The 25,978-nt window shown below is 38.8% G+C and overlaps 1 protein-coding gene across 4 annotated transcripts; it reads right to left on the bottom strand.

Annotated features, from left to right (window-relative positions):
• Positions 1-788: 788 nt before the first annotated feature.
• Positions 789-23,741, bottom strand: LOC133221334 (cytochrome P450 27C1). Of its 4 annotated transcripts, none has more exons than XM_061370134.1 (9): positions 22,878-23,741; positions 17,959-18,149; positions 16,109-16,308; positions 13,347-13,556; positions 11,465-11,628; positions 6,779-6,945; positions 5,912-5,990; positions 4,733-4,936; positions 789-2,386 (listed from the first exon to the last, which is right to left on the bottom strand). In XM_061370134.1, exons 1-9 carry the CDS (start codon positions 23,214-23,216, stop codon positions 2,270-2,272), a joined length of 1,671 nt encoding a protein of 556 aa, XP_061226118.1. In that variant the 5' UTR covers positions 23,217-23,741; the 3' UTR covers positions 789-2,269. The 4 variants fall into 4 exon arrangements, with proteins under 4 accessions (XP_061226118.1, XP_061226121.1, XP_061226120.1 ...); XM_061370137.1 differs by having other exon boundaries at positions 17,959-18,076; positions 22,878-22,990; XM_061370136.1 differs by lacking the exon at positions 22,878-23,741 and adding an exon at positions 19,561-19,698.
• Positions 23,742-25,978: the final 2,237 nt, after the last annotated feature.

A 25,978-nucleotide genomic window follows, 5' to 3' on the forward strand; every position in this document is an offset into this window, starting at 1 on the left:
AGTGCAAGGTCTTACACCTGGGTCGGAGCAATCCCAGACACAGCTACAGGCTGGGCAGAGAAGAGATTCAGAACAGCCCTGTGGAGAAGGACTTGAGGGTGGTGGTTGATGAGAAAATGAACATGAGCCGGCTTCAGTGTGCGCTTGCAGCCCAGAAAGCCAACCGTATCCTGGGCTGCATCAAAAGGAGCATCACCAGCAGACCGAAGGAGGTGATCCTGCCCCTCCACTCTGCTCTTGTGAGACCTCACTTGGAGTATTGTGTGCAGTTCTGGTGTCCTCAACATAAAAAGGACACGGAAGTGTTGGAACAAGTCCAGAGGAGGGCCACGAGGATGATCAGGGGACTGGAGCACCTCCCATATGAAGATCAGCTGAAAAAGTTGGGGCTGTTCAGCCTGGAGAAAAGAAGGCTGCGTGGAGATCTCATAGCAGCCTTCCAGTATCTGAAGGGGGCCTATAAGGATGCTGGGGATGGACTCTTCATTAGGGGCTGTAGTGACAGGACAAGGGATAACGGGTTAAAACTTAAACAGGGGAAGTTCAGACTGGATATAAGGAGGAAGTTCTTTACTGTACGGTGGTAAGGCACTGGAATGGGTTGCCTAAGGAAGTTGTGAATGTTCCATCCCTGGTGGTGTGCAAGACCAGGTTGGACGAAGCCTTGGGTGATATGGTTTAGAGTGAGGTGTCCCTGCCCATAGCAGGAGGGTTGGAACTAGATGATCTTAAGGTCCTTTCCAACCCTAACTATTCTATGATTCTACGATGGGACTGTAGTAGTTATCTAAGTTGAATTTCATGTACTCCGTTAAACATACCATGTGTTATTTAATTTGTAACCTGTCTTTGACTTCTTCCATGTAGATGAGCAAAGAAAAATGTGGCCATGTTAAAAACTGAGTTCCATAACTTTAACTCTTCATATGTTTGAGAAGTTTACCGGTATCAGTATGTAAACTACTTCAAGAACAGCAGTCACAGCCTGATGCGTAAACAGTTAACTATACATAATTACAGTTAATTTATTAGGTTATGTAGGTTTGAATGATGTTCAAGGCATAACATAGCCCCAAGGTATCAGGTTTCTCCCAAAAATGATGAAGTTAGGTTAGTGCAGTGACACTAAAGTTATCTAAAGACTGAAGTATCATGCAAGAGAGACTTTTCTGTTAGTTGTCATAGGAAAAATAAAATAATTAAAAAAATACCCCAAAACAAAACACCAAAACCTTTCAGGTATTTGCTCTTCATAAAGAAGACATTAAGACAGTAGATGGTAAGAAGAAAAAATCTCCAAATACTTTAGTAGTCACATTTCCATCCTACTGAAGGGAACTGTGCACCTGCCTATGGGTTCAGCATGACACAATGAGAAGTTTCCAGTTCTTACCGTTGAAGAACTGTGAAGATAGTTAATAGTAGCATTTTAATTAAATTATTAAAATGTAGCAACTACTTTATTATTTACATTTAGTTTTGGAATAATATTAACTAGAATGGTGAAAGTGGCTTGTGCTGTTCCACTTAACATATGCTTTGGTGATGAAAATAATGTCTGGATTCATAACTCTACCATGTGACACTTAAGCTTTTATTTTAAAGATTTTTTTCTTAATTATATAGAAACATTCATGGGGATTATGTTTAGATAAACTTTCAACTGTTGTGTATTTTGAGCCTAACCAGAAATTGACATGAATTGTATTTTTTCTATCTTTACTTTTCATATTACTGTATTAACTTTTTAATACACATGGGGTAAATGTTTCTACAGAGAAGAGAGAAATGATCTCAGAATTTCAATGCTAGGTGGAAACCTCTAAAAAAAAATGGGAGGACAAGAAACAAGGAAACACAAACTCATAAACTCAGCCAATTTTCACATATGATATACTAAAACACATGCTCGCAAATAGACTCACCAAGTAGCTGACTTTCATGACAAAGCAGTGTAACAAAAGCACTGAATGATAGGACTGAATTTTGGTTGGGTTTTTTTCAATGCATATGTTGCTGTTACTAGGAATCTTTCCAGGTAAGGGCAGATACCCAGTGCAAGAAGTAATTTTTTCACTGTATGTTTTCATATGTGTAATTATTACAGAAGAGGTAATTTCTCTTATGTACTGCTAGTACTAAGGCAGAACATAATCCTTGACCATTTTGCCAAATACATACAAACCACAGAACAAGCATAATTAAACATCCATAAGATGCAAGTCTGTCCCCATAAAAATCATACAAGTATTCCCAAAACACTGGAGTCTCACTTTCTGTCAGAAAATCTCACATTGATGGAGTTTCCAGGAGTCAAAAGTCCATGAGTTTTGGCATGAACTGGTTCAGTTTTGGGAGAAATTTTGATCTCAAAATTCTGAAGCAACTGTGAAAATAAACAGGACAAATATTACAAAAGCTGCAGAATTACAGATGAAGATTAGACTTTGGAGTAGAGAACGTAACAGACTGTTATAAACAAAATTTCTGTTGCCAGTTCTGTGACGTCTAAGTGCTATGATTCCCACACAGAAAAAATAGTTGTTAGAATGTGAAGATCACGGTTAAAAATCTTTCTCCTTTGACTGAGGGAGGACTGAGCCAGTCCTTTCTGAAGAATTTCCACACAACTTGATTAAACAGTCTGAGCTATCAAAGAAACTAAGATCTCTTCAAACCTTGTGAGACAGCAACTGTCCAGTGCACCAAGTAAAACAATTGTAGTTCAAGAAGTCAAATATTAAAGCCTCTCCTGAGCAGAATCACTGTAATTCAATCATCCAGGTTCTCCATACATTAAAATTCTATTTCCATACACTTAACAAAACTGAGAATCAATCGCAAATCAGAGAAATAATGGGCTAAAAGAAACTTCAAGAGATCTATCTTACTCGTCCTGAGGCTGAGCATAGAATACCTGCTATCTATTTTTAAACCTTCAAGAAGGACATACCATAGCATCCTCAACTTTTCCTAACTCTCTATCACTTAGTCCTATACACTAAGCAATCTTCTCTTATCCTTCTAGTAAGCATGATGAGCAATGTGTTATTTTCCTATATATAACTACCTTTTAGTGTTACGTCTTTGATGAAATTTTCATCTCATTCTTCTCTTTTTCAAGCCCCTCATCTTTCTTATTCTCTCAGTCTTCCCCCCATTTGACTATGCTGTCCTTAAAATGTAGCACACAGTTTCAGTTGTATATCATTATCTAGCCAAGTATTTGTCAGACTGTTAAGACTGGGTAATTTAACTCCTCTTTCTGATATACAACATGCTTGCTAATACTGTTAGTATACCCAAGAATATCACTGCTTCATCAGAATTAGCATAATTATCACTAACAGATTTTTTACTATTTCCCTCAAGTCTGTTTCTATAGTACTAATTACCCAGACAGTCAGCAACTTGTAGTTACGCAACTGATTTCTTCTGCAGGCAGTAACTTGCAACTTTCCTCAGTGAACAATTTTGTGTTGATTCTGGAACATTTCTCCATTTTTTCATAATTCTTTATTCGCATCCTTTGATTTTAACTTCATTCATGTCAGCTTGGTATCCTATGCAAACACTAAAAGCATTCTCTAATCCATCATTTCCACTGTTAATGAAAATACCAATCTAAATCAAATGCAGGACAGTCTTACAGAATTTTAATAAAATGCTTTCCCAGTGCAACAGCTGCTGCCTCCAGCTATTTCTTTTTTCTAATCAGTTGTGCATGCATTTTATAGGTACTTCCATCTGGAACAAATTTTATTAGTTTAATTATGAGAACAATGTATAAGACATGAAAAATACTTCCTGAAGTACCTTGATGCTTGTAAATACATTCTGTGCTATTTTGTTCCAGCCTCTTTCCAGGAAACAAAAGCAGGCTCACTATTACTTCCTTGATACTCCTTTTAAAAAAGAAGCAAGTATGTTTGTTTTATCCAGCCCCCTGAGAGCTATCTCCCTGTGAGTTCCAAAAGACAGACACTTAATTGTTCAGAGATTGCCCTAGGAGTTTACTTAAGGGAATTCTAAGGTAAATTCAATCAAGCTTTGCTTTGAATACATATAATGGTCTAAATATTTCTATAGATAAGTAACTATAAATAGTTTCCAAATTTTTGCACAATCTGAGCTCAGTATTTGCATTAAATGGTGTCTTCTAAATGACAAAAAATGCAGCAGCTGTTGTGAAGCTTTCTTTATGATATGATGCAATGGAAACCTATATATATATGTAGATACTAACTACTTATGTAACTATAAATTATGTATACCCAAAGTAATAATAAGGTTAGAAGGAAGAACAAAAAATGACAGAAGACTACAGAACATAGAATATTCTACTATTTGTCATTACACTGGGGTCATTACAGGGATATAAAAACTACTTCATGTATTTGTAAGTACTGAATTCTTCATAACTAACATACTGAAACTGAGCAGATGATAATTGTAGTTTACATTAAGAAAGACTTCAAATTTGCTTACAGAAACCTTCTATACTGAATCTATATATTTCCTTAAAAATCTTACCTTTATTTGTACTATAAGGATTTTTAATTCTGCAATGTAGTTTAACTAGAATGCCACATTTCAAGCATCCTTTGCAGGGTAAGTATATTAAACAACACTCAAAGTTTTTGAGTACTGTAAGATATCCAGAAATGGTATACATAGAAAAGAATCATACCAATATATTTTTCTTCTTGTAATGCTGTCACATAGATCTAACCTGAATCAGTGCAAGATGAATTTCCAACTCTGCAACTCTTTTTCCTATACAACTTCGAATGCCATAACCAAAGGGGATGGAACCAAAATTGTCTACCCTGTCGAAGTTATCTTTCCTCAGCCAGCGCTCAGGTCGGAACTCATTTGCCATTGAGAAATTTTCTTCACTGTATGAAGTAGCATAATGACAGAGTGCCAGCTGCGTCTGAGGAAATAAATCATATTTATACTTCACTAACTCCGATATATATAACAAAATACAAAAGTATTTGTAATTAATGCCATTCCTGCAATATGAGGTGATAAATATTAAGTACCTTTGAGTAATTCTAGAGAAAAAACGGACACCTGGAATATCAGATCACATTCTCACCTGGTTGAATGAAATAATCTTCAAATTGTTTAAAATGTTGCTGGATACATTAGAGAAGATGAGTAGGGAAGAGGATGGGAACAAAAGTCACAAGTACTGGGAACTGTCTCAGTATGAGAAAAAGGGAAAAGATACAAGACAATAGAAAAGAAAAAAAATAGATGGTGAGAAGAAAAAAACACCACACCACCTCAGGAAAAAGAACAGCAATAATTGATATGATGATGTTTCCAAATTAATTGGGGGGGTGGGGTGGGTGGGGGAGAATAGAAGGATCTGTGTGGAATAATATTTAAATAACTGTATTAAGAATTAGGAATACTAACTGATTTAAAGTTACATTGCTTTAACAGGAATGCTGCCATTTAAAATAGACCCATACAGTTCTACCATGATCTCTGTGCAATCTTTGCTGGATTTAAACAGTGACAATAGTATAAAAAAAAGATTCATAATTTTAAAAAGAAATTAAACTCTTTCTACAAAGGGAATTAACAGGCAAAGAATCAGAAAACTGCAAGAATAACGAAATTAATGCTTTTAAATGAAATTGTAACATTGCACAGAGAATTTAATAGACTACACCTACAAGTCATGAGGACAAACTTAAAAATCCCCAGCATCAACAAAGTCAATTATAAAATCCAGTTTTGTCATATAAATGGTTATGATTGAAATATTTTCCTCTTAATGCTCTAACTTGGTGAAATCTTTTAAAATCAATTAAGTGGATATATACTGCAAAAGATCACATTCATACACAAAAAATAAACTGTGTTCTCTGGAGAGGACTACACTAGAACCTACCCCTTTAGGTATCAAGTATCCTCCAACAATCAAGTCTTTTTGGGTCACTCTTCCATTTCCTGGCAATACTGGATATAACCTAGAGACAAATATTTATAAGAAGTAATATCTAAATACAACTTTAAAAGTTTAGATTCCAATTTGCATTTGCAAATATGCGTTATGAACGCAATATGCATTCACAGCAAAAAGGTTTTTCAAAAGTACAGAACACCTTGGAGATTCAAAAGCCTTGAATCATCTCTGAGAATGTGATTAATAACTGAGAAAATTTATTACTAGTAACTGGAGGTTGAACTGTTTGGCCTGTATATTTATTTTCTTTACACATGTACAAAAAAAATGCAATCAACTTGTCAAGCTGGAGATGTTTTTGCACTACTAGGAGCTGAAAAAGCCTTGTTGATGCCTTCCCTAAAGTCCTCTTACTGCCCTCACCTCACTATGAATGTTTGGTATAAACATTAAAAAAGTAAGCCACATGCCTTCAATTTAAATCAAGAAGCTTAAAATCACTGTAGTAGCACTGCAAAGTACCAGTGTGGGGCAGGAGGCTGTTACAGTCCATCACAGAGATTAATACTTTAAAAGGCAAAAATCTAGCTTTCAATTACTTACCTTAACAGACATGTCTTACATATGTCATACTACTTCTATCACACTAAAAACATTAAACATTATACAATCGAACATATTTCATTGCTTAGGCATCCTTGGACACAAGACTTATACAACAAATAAAAGCAGAAGCAGCAAACAGCCGTAACAGCAACCAACTACAAATGTTAGTATGGACTCAAAATCCACTACAGCTACATGGAATAATTTTTTTTAATTAATGATTATAGTTGTCAGCTACCTACTTACCTCAAGGTTTCTTTCAGCACAGCTCTAATCAAAGGCAATTTTGGGATATCATGGGAGACAGGAACTTGGTCTTTCCCCAGTTTATTGACTATTTCCTCATAAACACATTGTTGAACCTTTGGGTGCTTTGCCAACATGTATGTTGCCCAGGACAAAGTAAAAGAAGTCTAAGGAAGAAAGCACATAACCAATATCATCAAGTTCAACAAAACTAGTTTAAGAATAACTTCAAGCCAAGAAAAACAACCAGTTTTCAACTATGTGTTTCATAAATTTATGGTTATAAAACAGACTGTCAATGATTCATATCTGGACTCAATGAGATGTTGTCAGACATCACCAGCCCTCCTTCATCGTTTTTCCATCCAAAAATCGCCCACATAACAAAACAATCCATGCTGATATTTTTCTAGTGATATATAAAAAGCAACAGAAAAACAAATGCAATCAAAACTACATGAACACTCTAAACAAAAATGGATTAAGTTAACTGTTAGTTTTCAATATGTGTTTCACCTTTCTTCCCAACAAAATTGTTTCACAGGAAGCAAGAGAATACACAGGAATCAAGAGAATACTACTCAGATTACCAACCCCTTTTAAGCATATGGTGGTCTCCTATTAGCCTCCACACAACAGATGTGATATCATCACTAAGATTATACCTCATCCTTTGGTAAGCAGTGCTACAACACAGCTAGCACTTTCTACCTCACAAAAATTCTCATTTGACTAAAATTCAGCATTCTATTGACAGCTTTCTTAAGGAAGCTTGAAGAAGAGCTTATACATTCAGAGTGGCCCAAAAAAAGTTAAAATATACTCCCCTCCTAATTAATGATGTGAATAAATAGCAAGGCTCCAGAAGAGAGGTACTGTATGAAAAATAATTTTAAAATATTTTGTATAAAGGAAGAAATGGGACACAAGGCAGGAGACAGTTCAACTCTGAGCACAAGATAATTTAAAGGAACCCATCATCTAATCCTCTTTCACCTCAGCTGGAAATGGTGCACTTCAATGCACTTTTCTGGTTTAGGACACATTCTGAGATCATGCACTCTATCTGTACTAACATGGAAACAAGTACAGTGATCCAGTATTTACCATTATTTTAACCATGAGTCCCCTCTGTTTAAGCTACATGGATTTCTCAGGCTATCCCACTCAAATACTAGACAGACTCTGGACACTTTGCTTCTACTGCCACTTGCACCCAGACATCAAGGTCAAGCAAATAGCCTTACTTGATCCTGTTTCCCTCACAACCATCACTGAAGAAGAAAATTTACCATGAAAATGTATTTTCAGTGTTCCTCAGTAATTATGGCAAAGTGACAATGCAATCATTCTGTTTCTTACCTATATTGTTCTTAGTAACTTCATAGAACCATAAAATGGTTTGGGTTGGAAGGGACCTTAAAGATCATCCAGTTCCAACCCCCCTGCCATGGGTAGGGACACCTTCCACTAGACCAGGTTGCTCAAAGACCCATCCACCCTAGCTTTGAACACTGCCAGGGATGAGGCATCCATAACTTCCCTGGGAAACCTGTTCCAGTGCCTCACCACTCTCATAGTGAAGAATTTGTTCCTAATATCTGATGTAAACCTACCCTCCTTCAGTTTAAAGCCAGTTCCCCTACTACTACATGATGTTGGAAAAAGCCCCTCTCCAGCTTTCCAGTAGGCCCCCTTTAAGTACCAAAAGGCTGCTGTAATGTCTCCCTGGAGCCTACTCTCCTCCAGGCTGAACAAGCCCAATTCTCTCAGCCTGTCTTCATAGGAGAGGTGCCTCAGCCCTCATCTTTGTAGCCTTCCTCTGGACTTGCTCCAACAGGTCCATATCCTTACGTTGGGGGCCCAGAACTGGATACAGTACTCCAGTTAGGATCTCATGAGAGTGAAGCAGAGGTGCAGAATCACCTCCCTTGGCCTGCTGGTCATGCTCCTTTGATGCATCCCAGGATACAGCTGGCTTTCTGGGCTGCAAGTGCTCTTTGCCAGGTTATGTTGAGCTTCTAATCAACCAGCATCTCGGGGCTGCTCATATTCCAGTCTCCGCCCAGCCTGTATTTGTGCTTGGGATTGCCTCAACCCAGGTAGCAGGACCTTGTATTTGGCCTTGTTGAACTTCAGGAGGTTTGCACCAGCCCACCTCTCAAGCCTCTCAAGATCTCTCTGGATGGCACCCCTTCCCTTCACTGTGTTGACAGCACAACACAGCTTAGTGTCATCAGCAAATTTGCTGAGGGCACACTCAATCCCAATGTTGATGTTGCTGACAAAGATGTTGAATGGCACTGATCCCAATACCAACCCCTGAGAAACACCACCCAACACTGGTCTCCACTTGGATATTGAGCTGTTGACCATAACTCTGAGTGCAGCCATCAAGCCAATTCCTTATCTGCTGAGTGGTCCATCCATCAAATCCATGCCTCTCCAATTTAAAAACAAGGATGCTGTGCAGGCCAGTTTTAAATGCTCTGCACAAGTGCAGACAGATGATGTCAGTTGTTCTTCCCTTATCCACCAGTGTTGTAACCCCATCATAAAAGGCCACCAAGTTTGTCAGACACTATTTGCCTTTAGCAAAGCCATGCTGGCTGTCACCTCCTCATTTTCCATGTGCCTTATCACAGTTTCCAGGAGGATCTGCTCCATGCTTTTGCAGCACTTCAGACAGAAAAATTGTAACTTCTACCACAATTTTTCTGAATTATTTTTAAGTATATTTTTTCAACTTGTATAATGAAGAGAGACAAAAAGTTTCCTATGTAGAAAGTGAAACAGCTTTATTGTTAGCTTCTCATTCATTGGTACAAGAAAGCATCAGGTTATGAACAATGTATGGGTAAAAAAAACAACTTCCTGAAATGTCCTATTTTGGGCTTATATCTAAGAAAAATTTAGAATCCAAATTCATCATGTCTTGTCTTCAAACAAGAACCTTTCTTTCTTTCTTCTTGCAATATTGAGTGTCCCTTGCTAAAATGCAACCCTGTTTTATTCCTCTTGGAGCTCAGAGGAGCTGGCAATTGTGCCAGCTGTATACAGAACTCTGATACAAACACTGTTTCTTCCCAGGTTCCCAGCTCCTTCATAACCTCTTAAAAATTAGCACTGTTCCAGGGACAGCCAAAAGGCTTTGTAGCTAAAACCTGCCTTACAATTTTGTTGAAAGCTTTTATAACCCTCTAAACCTCTTTCAGTTTCCATGATAAAATGAGAACTGAAGTGACAGCGGTAGGGGAAAAGATTCCCTCAGTTTCAGTCTTGCACTTGAAAATGAGGAAATCAGAAGTACCATTATCTCACAAAGAAAAAAAAAATGCTGCTGGCTGAGAAAGCTGAGTCAAATGGAAAGGGAAAGTTGTTGGCATGAACTTGAACCTTTTCCTTTTAGTTTAATGAAAACTCTGTCACACACTAAGAATGGAAAATTAATGGTATGAAATATTAGAAAATGAACGGGATGAATAACTGTGCTTTACTTGAGAACCAAACATCAAAAAGCTCTCCAAACTCATAAGCCCTTTGGGATATTTAACCAATGAAACAATCTTTGGCACATAAAGAAGTTTTACATATGCTCCTTATGTTGGAATTCAGAAGTACTACGTTTTTTTTTTTTACAAACTTTCTTAAATAAAAAAAAAAATATCTGATTTCGGTTACCCAGAGAGGGTTTTTACTTTATGGCTACTTTACTTTTTAACTAATTTTAATCTTTAATACTGTAACTGTTAAACAGTCCTACATAGCACTTTCTTTATCAAATTCATATACTTTAAAAATTTGTTCAGTTACACTCATTTACAATAAATGTTCACTGATATTCTGAATAACTCTGTATACATTGTGTATACAACACAATAACTCATTTTTATCCTTTCTCATTCTTCAGATTGTCATGCTGCAGTTAATACCAAGCTACACTGATGACAGGAATGAGAGGAAGAGAAGATACATACCTGACTTTAATATTTTTTCAAACACTCTAGATGACAAATCAGAAGAATGAGGAAAGATGGCCACATAGAATGCTTCACTAGGTGTTAACATATTCCATACATTAACCTCATTAATACTGAGCCCCGTTACCACAGCTCTTTGCCTCAGACTGACTGTATGTTGCCAACACAAGCATGGGTGAATTTATGCCTATCCACATTAGTGCTTGTATAACACCCACCTCCTAATAAATTTTTCAATAGAACCCAGGAGCCAATCCATAATATGTGCCTCAGTTGATTTAATCAGCCACACAAGAAAAGCCTTTACCAATTTTTACCTATGAATTTACTGACCAATTTTTTTCACACTAACTTTCAGCAGCCTTTTTTATTTGTGGTCTACCTAAAGAAGCACAAATACCAACCCAGTATTCAAACTAGTACAAGAAAGTGTATGAAATTCAAGCTCAATTGTAAAGACAATTGTTATTTTATCTGTTTAAGAAACTGCAGAACCCAAAGTGATGGGTTCCTAGCTAGGACAGAACACCAATTTCATTCCAGCAGAGAGATTACAAAGTGATATATTTTCTACCACTTTAAAGGTGTCATGACTTAAATGTGTCAGAATTTATGTCCTTATAAACAATATAAACCCCCTGAAGACTGCTGAAAATTATACTGATTTGAAAACAACTGTGCACAAGAAAAATGGTAACAAGCTTACTGTGTCCACTCCTGCCAGAAGCATTTCAGTCATATTGGCATAGATCTCTTCCAAAGTAAGTTCCTTACTCACTAGGAGGTATGTAAGTAGCCCACCATTCACTTCTTCTCCTCGATCCAGCTGAGACTGAATAGCCTTCAATTTGTTGTCAACATGGATCTGACCTTTGGTATAAAAAAAAATAAAAATAATTAAGCGTCCATTTTTATTTTTCTGCTAGTTTCAGACAGTAATGACATTTCTCCCTTATGGTACACTACATATAAAAATAAAACAAATTGATCTATTTTCTCAAGGAAAAGATAACAGAGTAGTAGTGGAGGTCCCTGGGTACTTATGGTAAGGAAGACTGAGCTGACAGGAACCTAGGTAGCTCACAGCATGAGTGCTGAGTGCAAAGAAACGACACAGGAGACTATAGCTTCTGATGGGGAATGAAGGAAGCTGAAGGTCAAGTCTTTCTGCCCACCTGGCTTGTTTTCTGATGACCCTGCTAGAAGTGGTGAACTCTGCAGAGCATGCTGTAACTCAGCACACAGAAGCTGCTACAAGATGTTAGCTGCAACCAGGTCAAAGCCACAGAACTGAATTACACTGAAGATGAGGAGCATCAAGTAATAACAAAAACTGAAAAACATCAGTGAATGACACTTTGAACAAGTCCACCCACAATCCCATTTATACCTCAATGATTACAAACAGCATCTTCAGTGAAACAACGGCTTCAAAAAGAGGAAAAACCCTCAGAAACTTAATTCCTCACAGAATGAACTTACAAAAAAAGGAACTAGAATTAACACGTTCCTTTGTGAAGCCTACACAAATACACACTTATCACATAGTGATTTTCACCATTTGATTCCTTTCTCAGAAAGTTATTCAACAAAGAAACAGCATCACAAGTTTCAAATGGAACAAATTCCCCAAGAACAGTTTTTCAGCCACTGTTAGGACAAAGCTGAAGTCTCTGTTATTTTTAACCCATAAGAGGCAACAAAAGTACATTATTGTGGGAAATAATGTGAAAGTGGCAGTATAAGAATGTACACAGTTCACACAAAACACACTTAAATCAGCATTAAGTGGGTCCCCTAATGCCTACATGTACAGATCTATACATATTAAAAAATAAGCACACTAGGTGTACTAAAGGTTAAGAAACTAAAGAATCTGACCTCAGGAAGTTGTACACAAACCTAACTAGAAAAATAGTGCTAATAAAATAAAATTAAAAATGCTTGCATCTTTCTAACATTAGAGAAAGAAAGAGGGTCCAAAATACTAAAAAAAGAAAAAAAAATATTGCAAAGACAAGTCTTTCTTCTTACATGAAAGCTGATTCATAAAGTAGCCTGGAATGCTTTATTTACAAAAAAAGCATACTGTAGTACAGCAGTATATGTCTGTGTCAACTTACATGCTTGTATGGTAGACATATAGTCTTCAGAAAGAGTATCATTAACTGCTAAAGTCTAATTTTTTAACTTTCTAGTTAATTTTAGTGGTGATTATTTGTCAAGAGTACCTGACTGAAAATAATTCAAACTAGTAACAACAAAACTACCTTCATTAAAATCTGAGTGGCTTAAGACAAAGTCTCGGCAAAGAACTCAAACCTGGAGTAAGGCCCGGGTGCTGGAAAAGATGAAGACAAGCAAAGAAACAGCAGTATAAAATAGGGAATATTTAAAGTGTACCGGTAAATTTTCTTTTCAATAGAGTATGGTTTTTAAGTGGTTCCTCTGGCCAGCCTGTGTTTAATGTGAAACTTACTTCTGCCACAATGTCTTCCTAGAATTTTAGAAAAGAAATGCAGCAAGTCCTGTTAAAACACACAAAACCTGCAGAAACACAGCCGAACTTTTCTACTACTAAATCTTACTAAATTTGAAGAGTCCATCCCAGGATCTGCAGAACTCTCTCCAGGGTTTTGGAATAAGTGGACGAAGCCATTTGGGAATAGCACCTGCATACATAGTGGTCTTGAACATACTAAACATCAACTCCAGAGCCTCAATATATTCAACAGTCTGCTGCGGGACGTGGTTTTCCAGGCAGCCCAACCGGCATTCATACAGAATAGTTGCCACACCTGCACATATGAAATCAAAGAATTTGCTATACACATGCATAGATACATAATAATAATTTAAGGAATTAAAATGCTAACATAATGGAACTACCTTCCAAAAATATTTAGTTATTATTACTGCAGTTGGGAGCAAATAAAATTAAATTTAAAGCAGTAAAAAGTCCCAGCTAAACAGTGTAGGGAGACAGTGGTTGCTATGTCAGTAATGCTCAAAAGAGAAAACAGCCAGGAATTCCACCAGAAGTAGAGCAGCCCTCCAGCATGTTTGCTGTGTTTTGCATTGCACCACAAATCCTGAGCCTGATGTGTTGGCCTCTGAACACACAAGGACACCCAACTCCAAAGGCATTTCTGATAACTGTGGTGACATCTGAAGTTACAAGCAGTGACTATGCCTTTCTTTGTCATAAGCTGGTAGTAAATGAATAATGAGTATGCACAAACAGAAAAAGAGCTTGCACTCTAGACAGTGATTCTACTGCATGCAATATATTCCATGTAACCCAAAAAATCAGCAAGCATGTGACACTGTTGCAAGTAACAGTGTTGACTCATCTCGTCTTCTTGACTTGCTATAATTTCCTCAGATTTTTTTCTTCTGTAATATTGCAGTGATCACTACTAGAAATACCATTTTCCCCCACCAACAAACAGTACTTATGTATATTTTCAGTAAATTATTCTTCTTCCCAACTCTGGACTATCTCTTCCCTTTATTAGTTCTTACCTGTCCATGAGTGTCCCTGCAATCTCTCAGGTCAGTTTTATAAACATACCCAAACTATAAAATACTAGACAAAACTCAGCTGGGAACTGCCCTACTGGAGTAAGCCAAAATGTTCTTTCAGTTTGACAGCACCATTTATTAATTACTTCCTGAAATGGGTTTCTAGCAACTTTTCCTCTCAACTTGCAAAATCTAGATGACATTACCCAGTTTATTAATTAAAATATCACATGGTATCGTATAAAAAGCACACCTTTTACCAAAATAATCTTATTTAATGATTTTTATCAAATCCAGTAGGGAAATTAGGAAATTTAAAAAGGCATTTAGATAATTTCTCAAAGCCATTTGCACCAAATCAAATGTTTTAAATAAATGTTGTGCTTTTAAACACATTAGCAGTTTGTCCACATCTTTTCAGGAAATATTAGAATAACTATTAACTAGATAATTAGAATAAGTGGTCTATTAACACTCTAGTCTCTTTTCTGTTTTTTCTTTTAAAAGCAGAGTACAATAGATAATGATGGTTTACTTTGCTCTTCCCCTGCATCAAACTCTCCATAAATTCTCGAGTATATATACATGTAGATATTTTAAGAAAATTTCATTTTTCGCTGTTCTTTGCTTTGTATTTAATCTTTAGAGACAAAAATAATTTTAAAATCTGGCTATTTTCAACCCACTCTTCTTTCTCTAATATTCCTCCCTGGGAAGATTATTTTTCTGTGCCTTTTATTTCTCTTGTGCCTCTTTCAGCCCCTGCTAGCTCTTACACATTCTTCAGCTCTTTACACAGTCCTTTCAAAAAAATCTTACACATTGGCTCCCTGAACATTTGACGGTGTAAGTTAATTAAAACCACAACTCATATAGGAAGTAAGTGCATGCCAGGCACAAGTTATAAATGAAAAGCTAAAGGCATGCAAAGAATTTAAACCAACCCATCAGTTAAAGTGAATCTGTAAGCTCAAGATTTTAAAATTCCATAAAGTTGGTAAATCTTAGTTTAATGCCATTTTTAGAGATTATTAATGAAGAACAGACTCAGGTTAGTTTACCAAAAGGCAGACACCAATTTGATACAGCATCTTCATAGATGAGCAATTTGGAAGTTCATACAAAGCTCAAATGATTCAGCTGCCTATCAGCAGAGTACCTGTGTTTTTAAAAGGTGCTATGTGTAACAAGATCAAGTTCTATGCAGTCAGTTAAAGGAATGCATGAAATAGAATCACCACTAAGATTTCTGTAAGAACACAGGAAATACCATAATAGCTCAGGCTGGAGTTCCATTTAGCATTCCCTCACTAATGGTAGCTAGTTGCAGATGACTTTAAAGCAAGCATAACAACCCTACACTTGGCACGTGTAAGCATCTGAAAGCAGTATCTTTTCCCACATTAAGCTATAAAAAGAATTAAGATCCATCACACAGTGATTCTCCACCTGGAATTTGGATAGTGTGTTGTTAAATTAACATGTCTTCAAAGTCAATTAGAAAGTTAGCACCCTTATTCTTGTGAAATTAATACAGAAATACAGAGTACTGAAACTGCTCAGGACCTTGATTGCACATTTTACGTATATGCCAGCATTTCCACAGGAATTAACCCTTACTACAAGGTATCATCTCTTCGGAGTCTACAAAGGAATTCTACTGATAACTGCTGTACTAAGTAGGAAGACATCTGAAAGCAGAATATAAGGATCCCCTTTTCAGGTTAATCACAAAGGGGCACTAGTCATTTGCCAAAAATGCCTAACCTTAAACACACTGCTTTACATCCGCTTTCTTTACAGATGTTATACAGCCTGGGCTTACCTTCCATTGAATACTTGAAGAAAAGGTTGTTAACATTGGTCACTGTTTGCCCATCATCCTCTTGACTTCTGAGGGTGTGGATTCTTTTAATTAAGTCTGTGATTACTTCATTGACTCCCTCAGAGTAAACAGCCACATCTTTGGGTTTCAGAATTTTCTGCCTCAGTACACTCCGCATTTTTAGCCATTGTTCCCCCTCCCTAGAAGAGATTATTCATAATGTCTATACACAATTTTCCTTAACAAACATCAACTGGTAAGAGCTTCTCAATGAAACCATTTATGATTTTTCGTGTCGAAAGAAAGTGGTGAAAATTATGATCACGTGTACTTGGTATTATGCTGCTATAGTTTTATGATGTATTTATTGTATATCCTCATTAAATTTCAGTGTTGCAACATGTATGTACAGGTGCAAGTCAACCTCTGGTTTCAGTGACAGAAGTTGTCCACTTGGTATTTTGAACTTGACAAGTGCCTCTGTACCAGTATTTTAGTAGTAGCTAACACAAGAAATTAACAAAATTTGCTTATTAAAATTACTTTAAATAAACATTTGAATTATTTAAATGTTTATTTAAAATGTTTATTTAAAATGTTTCAAACAAACCAAAAAATTGTTTTTACCTAGAACCGGTGTTTAATTATCAAAGACAGGTAACACATTCAGATTCGACAAATCAAGGATCTGATCTAGTATCATAAATTCCATTTCTGATACATCACTTTCAGGTACCCTAATTCTAAACCTACGAAGTAATATGATAGCAGACCCAGCTATAAGGAAACAATTTACATCTGGATTTTCCTTTAGCTGAGCTATGTATCAAAATCTTTGTGCTGAAGACTAAAAATCTGAATTGCAGCATCTGCATGCTTTGTATAAGCAGAGTATTTGGGATCAGTGGTTCCAGAGATACCTTTCTATTCCTTATGAAGACAGGCAACTGCCTTTTATACATTTATTTTAAATTGCCATGTATTCTCCCCCTCCTTTTTTTTTTCTTCACCTGGAGCAATGCTGCTGCAAGGTACTTACTGACCAGCAAAATAATCTCTTTAGCAGACATTTTCTGACTCTCTTAAGATCTCATCTAACAAAATATAAAGAACTATTAGTTCAACTTTGAACTGCACTGAAGATTTGAGTCTGCAGTGCAACACATAATGCCTTTTCCTACCAGTAAAGAAACAGACTGGCCATGACTCTGGAAATCAGTTTCTCTCTAAACAAACATCCAAAGTCAGTGGGGATGGCGAGCAGTTTGCAGTGGCAACTAACCACACCCACATGCACTGCCAGTTTATGGAAGCTTTACAGACAGAAAAGTTCTAGAATCAGCCATGTTAAAAAATATCTGCATGGGGATGCCCTATAGTGTGTATTTACCACACAGTAACTCCTTCGCATTGACTCACTGAGAGGGGCACTTCAATGAACAATAAAGCTAAAGCCAACCTGAGTCAACAAGTCTACAGAGCACACTTGACAACTGGATGCGTCTAGCAGTAAAACCACCTTTGCACAGTGCTGTTCCAAAATTAATAAGCCCTGTTCTGCAATACTGCTAACAAGTCAGTCAGCTCAGACAGCTCTAGTTGATATACATTCCTCAAGAATGCTTTAGGGCAAGGTAGCTTACTCCACTTTCTAACTACCCATCATTACCATCCCTTTCAAAATTTACAGCAGAACAGACAATTCACTATCAGTTCTTACGCTCTACCCTCCTCTAGACAAATTCCCCCACACAGAAAAGCCTGAATTCCTAGATGACCTGTAGAGTCCTTCAGAAAATCACTAAACTTTAACAAGAAAACAAAGAAAATGAAGGAGTAGCAACACTTACGCAGAAATAAGTCCAGTGGCTCTCCCTCGCAAGTCTCTGTACTCCTGCCAGGATTCCATGTTAGCTCTTTGTGGTGCTCTACCTTCTGCTCGGAGGACTTGAGCAACCATATCTCGATCTGCAATGGATACAACAAACTGGGGACCAAAGTGAGACTTGAAGATCTTTCCATACTCCTGAGTGTGTTTTTGCTACAATATCACCAACAGAGAAACAGAAGTAAAGTATTACTAAGTAAAAATATCACAAAAGGAAACTGTCAATTTGTCCTACAGTGAATCAATCTATGACATCTAGAACTTGATCACCAGGCTTCCATTCAACAAATGGTTTGGAATGTCAGCAGAAAGCATCTAAGCATTACTGTGGAATATTCACAAGGAAAACAGAGAGGTCACACCTCTGACTGAAAAGACCCAAAGCTGTAAGGCACTGAGTGTGAGTGAAACCAAATACCAAGAAGATGAAAGGACTTGGGGCACATAAAAACACATCCCTTCAGATCAAACAGGTTAAAAAGAATGTCTGAGAAAATGAAAAATGAGGAGGCAAATAGGTGAAATGAACAGTAGAATACAAAAATATAATAATCTACTTTTAAAGTCCTTTGTAAATATTTAGTGTACCAATTTGTTCTTTATAAATAACTACTTACAAGTTTCTCACACCTAACTGAGGACTATGACAGCACAGCAGCCTAGTGAAGAACTGCATTTTGGGACAGTGTCATTAGCAATTTTCTTAGAAAGACATACGTTAATTCTGCAAAAGGAAGAAAAAGTTAAGGTCTTATTCCAGCAGTGAGGTTTATTTAGTGGCTGATCTACAAGTTGCATGATTCAAGCTGGAGGCAAGCAACAGGCAATTAAGGCTTAGAAAACATTATGTATTAAAAAAAAAAAAAAAAGTTTTCCAGTAAGATTTGTGCTATCACTGTACCATTAAATTTTACTATTTCAAATAAATTTCGTTCTGATATGGTAATTAAATGAATGACCCAACTCCCAGGAGTTCACTTGGAGTACAGGTACTTTAGAGGCAAAACCCCCCAAAACTGAAAAGGAGTTGCTAAAGAGCTATTCTCAGGAATTTGAATTTAAGAAAGCTTTAAATTTTAACACCTTTAGTTCAGCTTAAAGTAGTAAATGAGGCAAACCAACCAAAACTTAACTTTGACATATTACCTTGCAGAGTTACATTGATTATAAATCAAATGTTGCAGCAATCAGATTGTAAATAAATAAATAAATGTAAATAAATGTTGTATAAATCAGTTGTACCAAAGATGTTTGATACAACTACACTAGTGAAAGTTTAGTGTTGACCCTTGATTAACTTGCAATAAATATTTTTTTAATCAGTCTTGGTTACAGAGATGAATTTTTTAATTGCCAACAATAAGTTTAAGATAGATTAATCACTCTTCAGCATATCGTACCAAGTGCTTATATAAAATGTTAACTCTCCCAATTTTCCAAATAAAACAAGAGTTGTGCAATTGTGGTCTCTGCCAGTCTCCTCTTTACTACTTTTGGCGCACAATGGCCAATTTCAGTCAAGTTTAACAGAGAGTTAAAGGTCTCCTACAACTATATTCTCTACCATTTTCAAAAATCAGCGCCTGGATTCAAATGAGACACACATATTAGTCATCCTGATAAGGGAAATGCTACAATAGGAACTCAACTGTTATAATTTCTGCTTGATTGGCTGCTAACCAAACACCACATGCAGACAAGCATGCCATCCAAAACCCAGAGTATCTTCAGAGATACTGAAAATGAACCTGAGGACAAATGAGAGCATGAGTCTTTAGAGGAAACAATGAGTTGGGAGATGAGTGCTGCAAGGAAGAGGCAGTGGAATGAGGGGGATACGGGTCACCAGTCACAAAAAAACAGGTTCAACAAATTTTGCTATTCAGAGAGCAGCTTGGTTTTTCCACTAACAGTGAGGTTTACATGTGAGGATGAACTTTAAGAGAAAACAAATCAAGGGTGAAGCCATACAATCAAATAAATGAAATACTAATTTTAAAACAGAAAAAGGCAAGGACAATATATTTGGGCATCTCTTGCTTTTAAAACAGAATGATATTCAGTGCATCAATTTCATGTTTAAAAAAATGACAGGAATTTCTCTTCCATATTTTCTATCACAACATAGGTTTTCTTCCCCTTGTTCCAAAACTTAAAAATACTACACTTTAATGTCTCACATACCACTCTCACCCCTGGCATTTTTGCACATCATAAATTCAAACTGCCAGCATCCAAACCTTCCCCCCTCACCTTTCTTCATACTTGCATAGCACTGATGATACAAAAGGGATATAACCCCATCAAATTAAAAATACTTTCCCTTTGTCATAATTGCTGTAGGCATTACTGCTCTGGCCAGGAGTAACTGGAATCATGTTACTGAGAACAGAACCTCCTTTGTGAAAAAGGGCTCAGCTTCCCCACCCCTTCTGCATATAGCGTACAAATATTTGTGTGCACCAAAGGACATCGTTTAAGTAGCTGTGCAGGTTACCAAAGGGGTTCAGATTAATTCATTCCTGATGTTCACTGTATTGTTAAGTTTAACAGGCTGTTATTAATCCGGATAATGTCTATTTGCATCCAGCTGCTTATTTGCATCCAGCATGTACGCAAACAGGGCACTCATGACTTGTAAAGTGATTTTTGAGACTCAAAACAGAATAAAAATCAGTACCATACTGAAACTCCTCCTTATCCCTCCTCCTGCCTTCCTTTCTATGAATAATATTCATGAACGAATACCCATACCAGCTAGTGGTAGTGAAAAGCATATACTATGTAGTTTGTCTTACATTCCTTTTACTAGTTTGAATTATTTCCACTGTTCTGACAGTGAAAGAAATTGAATGCAAGAGTAGTTGGGGGAGCTTGGTTTGTTTGTTTTCGAGTTATGACTGCTGAGTGCCTCTTAAATTCTGTATACCACCACTGAGATAGAGAAAAAAAGAAACATAAACCAACAGAAAACTGCAACTATCATGAAGTTTCATCTGCATGTTCCTGGGTTAGCAAGCAATTAAGTTGAGCAATTCATCACTGGCAATCTTGTTTAGCTTTCATCAAACACAGCATGCACTGAGGAGCTTAACACTTGTTTTTATAGATCTAAATAGTAAATGCAACAGACAGGCAGAACCAAGCAACTTCCACCCCGGGGGGGGCCACCCCCCCCCCCCCTTCTGGTGTTTTTAGGTCTTTTGTAAATCCTAACTTTTGAGTTTTGATCCTCAAACCATTTAAAGTCCTGTCCTGTTCCCTTTGGCGTCCCTTTTCTGTTTTTACTTCCCGCTCTCTTTTTTTATTTCAGTGATTTTCAGGCAGTGAACTTCTTGGGGCTGTCTGTGAATTTCTTCCCAGCAACCTGAGAAAGGTCACTAAGAAAAGCAAAATAACAAATGCCACGTCTGAGGTATTCCCAAGAGATCTGTACTGCCAACGGAAGGCTTTACGGATCCACAACTGCAAAAGGATGAGAAACACTGCTTTGCTCCCTCAAACACACGTGCTCCCTTCACAAGCGCTTGGATTACATGGGGAAAGGGCCCCAGGAGATGCACTGTGACTGTTTAGGAATGAAACCCACGTGTTCGACCAAGCAGCCAAAAAAATCATCTTTTGGTACAGTTAGCCTTGCAGTAAGACAGTTACCCATCCCAGCATCCAGCAAACGCTGTATAGAGGAAGAATACTGGTCACCAGCTCCTGCTGGCACTGATAGCCGTGCTTCTCCCTTCGCAGGCTGCCGCTGAGAAGGGGTACACACTACACGCCGTGGCCCGTGCACCACCACAGACGTGACAGTGCCCAAACCACCAAGGACAGTTCTCAACCCCCATCCCCGGTCACATTTACTTCACCGTCTCCGCACCCCGACCGGCCTACTCCAGAGTCACCCACGCTCCAGGTGACAGGGGCCGCTCGCCGCCCTCCCCTCACCCCGCCATCGGGCCCCTCTTCCCGCCCTCCCCTCCCCATCACCGCGAGCCAATGGGGCTGCCGGGGGAGGGGGCGCGCGGGCAGCGCGGGCAGCCATCCCCATGCGTCGTCGTCCGTCGTCGTCTCCCCCCCCCCCCCCGCCCCCCACAGGGGGAGGTTTCAAGCCCCCAGCCCGTCTCCCGCTGCAGGGAGTGGGGCGGCAGCCGTGGGCCGGGCAGCGCTGACAGCGGCGCGGCCAGGCGCAAATACCGCCCCCTTCGGGGACCTATATATGCGAAGTGTATTTATGTAAGGAGAGGCCAGGACAGAAGCGAGGGCTGAAGAAACAAAATGGTCTCTTCCCCAGAACCCAGGGGCTGAGCTGAAGGAAGGAAGGCTGCAGGAGTCGCCCGCACGCTGCCCGGGCGGCGGCGCCTCAGCACGCCTGAGGCGGTCCCGGGTGGAAACGGCCCGGCACTGCCTCACCTTCGGGGCGGGTGCTGCAGTCCGAGGAAAGCCCATGTTTCCCGGCTCTGCCCGGAAAAAGTAAGCCCTGTGCAAGTCTGTGAAACCACCCAGTTCAGAAAGATGGATTGATTTTTTTTTCCCCTTTTTAATCTTAAGACACCAAGTCCAAAATAGGCATAAAGATCAAAAGGGAGAGCTCAGGCGCCCCGCGCACGGGGACGTGGGTTCCAGGAACGGGGTGCAGACACGGCTCACACAGAACGCGCTCACAGGCTCCTCACCGAAACAAAAACGCTAAACCCTACCAGTGGTACGGGAAAGGGAGATTGAATGGGAGGATCCTCTGGGTCGCCGCTCCTGGCTAACAGCGGGAAAGCGGCGATGAACAGCCACGGTGCTGCTAACCCGGTGTCTAACCAACGTTTTGTGAGGAGAGAAAAGTTTAAGCAATCCCGGAGTGAATAAAACATTAAATAGCCGAGTAAGCTGTACCTGGATTTCATGGATGCGGCCGAAGCCGTCCTTCCAGAAGAACTCGTACAGATTGTAGAGGGTGTTGGGTCCGGGCATTTCGTGCAGGCTCTTCACCCTGCCAAGCCGGCGCGGGGCGGGCTCCAGCAGCTCCCCTGCGCGCCCCGAGCCCCCCACCGTCGCCCCGTCTTTGTTCTCTGCCGCCGCTGGGGAGTTATTCTGCACCTCCAGGGACTGGCTGCTGGAAAGTTTGGGCAGCTGGTGAAACCTGCTGGCAAAAAGCGCGTGGTAGAAGGAAGTTCCCTCGGATTCAAGCGTCTGCTTGCATTTCATGGCCAGAACTCTCGTGAAGAAAGACATGTCTCAATTTCAGCAAGGTCCACTTTGCTCCTGCTGCTTTTTATTTGGTTGCTCCTTCTTCGCTGCCCGCGTTAACTTGTACAAGCAGCACTTCTTCAAACTCTTACTGCATGGGCATCAGTTTACAAAGACCATTATTTAACGCTCCCTCCCCTAGGGCTGGAAAAGGGGGGTGGGTCTCGGATGAGACTTGAATAGAACTAACCTATTATTTTGTATAATTCAAATCAGATAAATTTACCTATTAAACACGCATCCAAAGTTGAGGTTTCCCGTCTTTCCCCCATTGGTTTAGCAAAAAGCCCATGTAAGGATTTTAAGGATTAATCCTATCTTTCTCCTTCAGTAAAAAGGTGAGTTTGGGGCTATTTTTTCAGTGGCATTAATTCATTTCCGTATGTTGGAAAATCCTGCATTTCCTGTGAATTCTCTTAGTAATATTCATCATCTTGTAACGTACATAGAAAACATTTCAGCATCAACACACAAGTAGCAGTGGCTTTAAACAGTAACTTTACAAACAGTTTCTGTAAATTACAAGACCCAGAGATGTTATATGCATTGCAGAATGACTCCATAAGGAGCTTACATCAACTTCTGTAGAAAATAACCAGTGCCCTGTAATGGCATAGTGTTCCACCCCAGTTATGCCTCAATTCAGCTGTATAGATGCATTGTTAAATGTCTTTGTTGCTGACATGGACAGTGGGATTGAGTGTGCCCTCCACAAGTTTGCCAATGACACCAAGCTGTGTGGTTCGGTTGATACGCTGGAGGGAAGGAATGCCATCCAGAGGGACCTTGACACACTTGTGAGGTGGGCTGATGCCAACCTCATGAAGTTTAACCATGACAAGTGCAAGGTCCTACACCTGGGTCAGAGCAATCCCAGGCACAGCTACAGGATGGGCAGAGAAGAGATTCAGAGCAGCCCTGCAGAGAATGACTTGGGGGTGTTGGTCGATGAGAAAATGAACATGAGTCAGCTGCAGTGTGCGCTCCCATTCCAGAAAGCCAACGGTGTCCTGGGCTGCATCAAAAGGAGCATGACCAGCAGCTCCAAGCAGGTGATCCTGCCCCTCTACTCTGCTCTTGTGGGACCTCACTTGGAGTATTGTGTGCAGTTCTGGTGTCCTCAACATAAAAAGGACATGGATCTGTTGGAACAAGTCTAGAGAAGGGCCATGAGGATGATCAGGGGACTGGAGCACCTCCTGTATGAAGACAGGCTGAGAAAGTTGGGCCTGTTCGGCCTGAAGAAGAGAAGGCTGCATGGAGACCTCATAGCAGCCTTCCAGTATCTGAAGGGGAGCCTATAAAGATGCTGGGGAGGGACTCTTCACTAGGAAGTGTAGTGATAGGTCAAGGGGTAACAGGGTAAAACTTAAACAGGGGAAGTTTAGATTGGATATAAGGAAGAAGTTCTTTACTGTGAGAGTGGTGAGGCACTGGAATGGGTTGCCCAGGGGAGTTGTGAATGCTCCATCTCTGGCGGTGTTCAAGGCCAGGTTGGAGAGAGCCTTGGGTGACATGGTTTAATGTAAGGTGTCCCTGCCCATGGCAGGGGGTTGGAACTAGATGATCTTAAGGTCCTTTCCAACCCTAGCTATTTTATGATTCTATAATCACACACAGAGAAGTTTGGCTCCAACCTGTATATCACTTTGGTTTGCGTAGTTTCAAAAGTGTTTGTATGGTCTTCATATGTATTTCTGCATGATTCCAAAGGTGTTAGTAATAATCTGTATAATGTTAATTAGTTTCAGAAATTACGTGGAAGAGGCACTTTGGTTTTATCTGAATCAGAAGCTCACGTAAAAAAGCTTCAGGAGACACAAAAGTCTCAAGGAAGATCCCCATTTCCAGAACTCAGTTATGAATAAGCAGCAGGAAAAGTAAGTTTAGTGAGCTTCAAAGTTATCTGCCTTTGTTCTCCCTCTGTTTATTTTTCTACATTTATATTTTGAGACCACAATCCAATCAAGATTTGCGTACATGCTTAATTTTATCACTGACAACCTCAGAAAAAAAATCTATCCCTGAAGTTAGACATGTGCATCAGTCTTTGTAGATACAGCAGTAAATATTAAAGGAACAAAAGGCAGATGGCAAACTGTCTTAAAATCTACAAAGTTCATATTGGTTTAAGGTAAAATAATGTCTTTAAAATGAGCTTCACTGTACTTGAAAGGATCCAGAGAACAGCAATAGAAAAAATGACAAGCTTTTTAAAATTACATAAGGAGGAAGTTGAGGAATTATTTCATCTGGGAAACATGACTACCAGGAGTAAGACAACAAACTACAGATGTGTTAACGAAAGATGCATGTCAAACAGAAAACAATGAACAATAACAACAAAGGTGTTGAACAACAGATGTTGCTGGATTGTAAGTAAAAAAATAGAATGGAAAGAATAGGAATTCACTTTGTAGTGAACACCAATATAATCCCTTAGCTATATGTATTAAATGTTATATCAGAATTAAAAAAAAATTAATCTCAGTAATAATACTTTGAATTTATTTTTTTTTAATTTACGAGTAGTTCCCAGCTTTAAAAATCATGTTCTTACTGTAAATTCAGGATTGATGAAGGGAATACATGCACCATTTCTAAAAACTGCTGCTCACAGCTATCAGTATGGCAGGTAATTTTTTTTTTGTTGAAGTCATACACCATTAAGATAGTGCAAAGCATCTGCTTCTATTAATATGCAGTGAGATATGCTTAATTATTTTATCCTGTAAAGGATAGTTTTG

This window comes from Neopsephotus bourkii, unplaced genomic scaffold, assembly GCF_033783945.1.
Source record: "Neopsephotus bourkii isolate Nb327-2 ecotype Australia unplaced genomic scaffold, CSIRO-AGI_Nbou_v1 NB_1526, whole genome shotgun sequence".
Classification (NCBI taxonomy): domain Eukaryota; kingdom Metazoa; phylum Chordata; class Aves; order Psittaciformes; family Psittacidae; genus Neopsephotus; species Neopsephotus bourkii.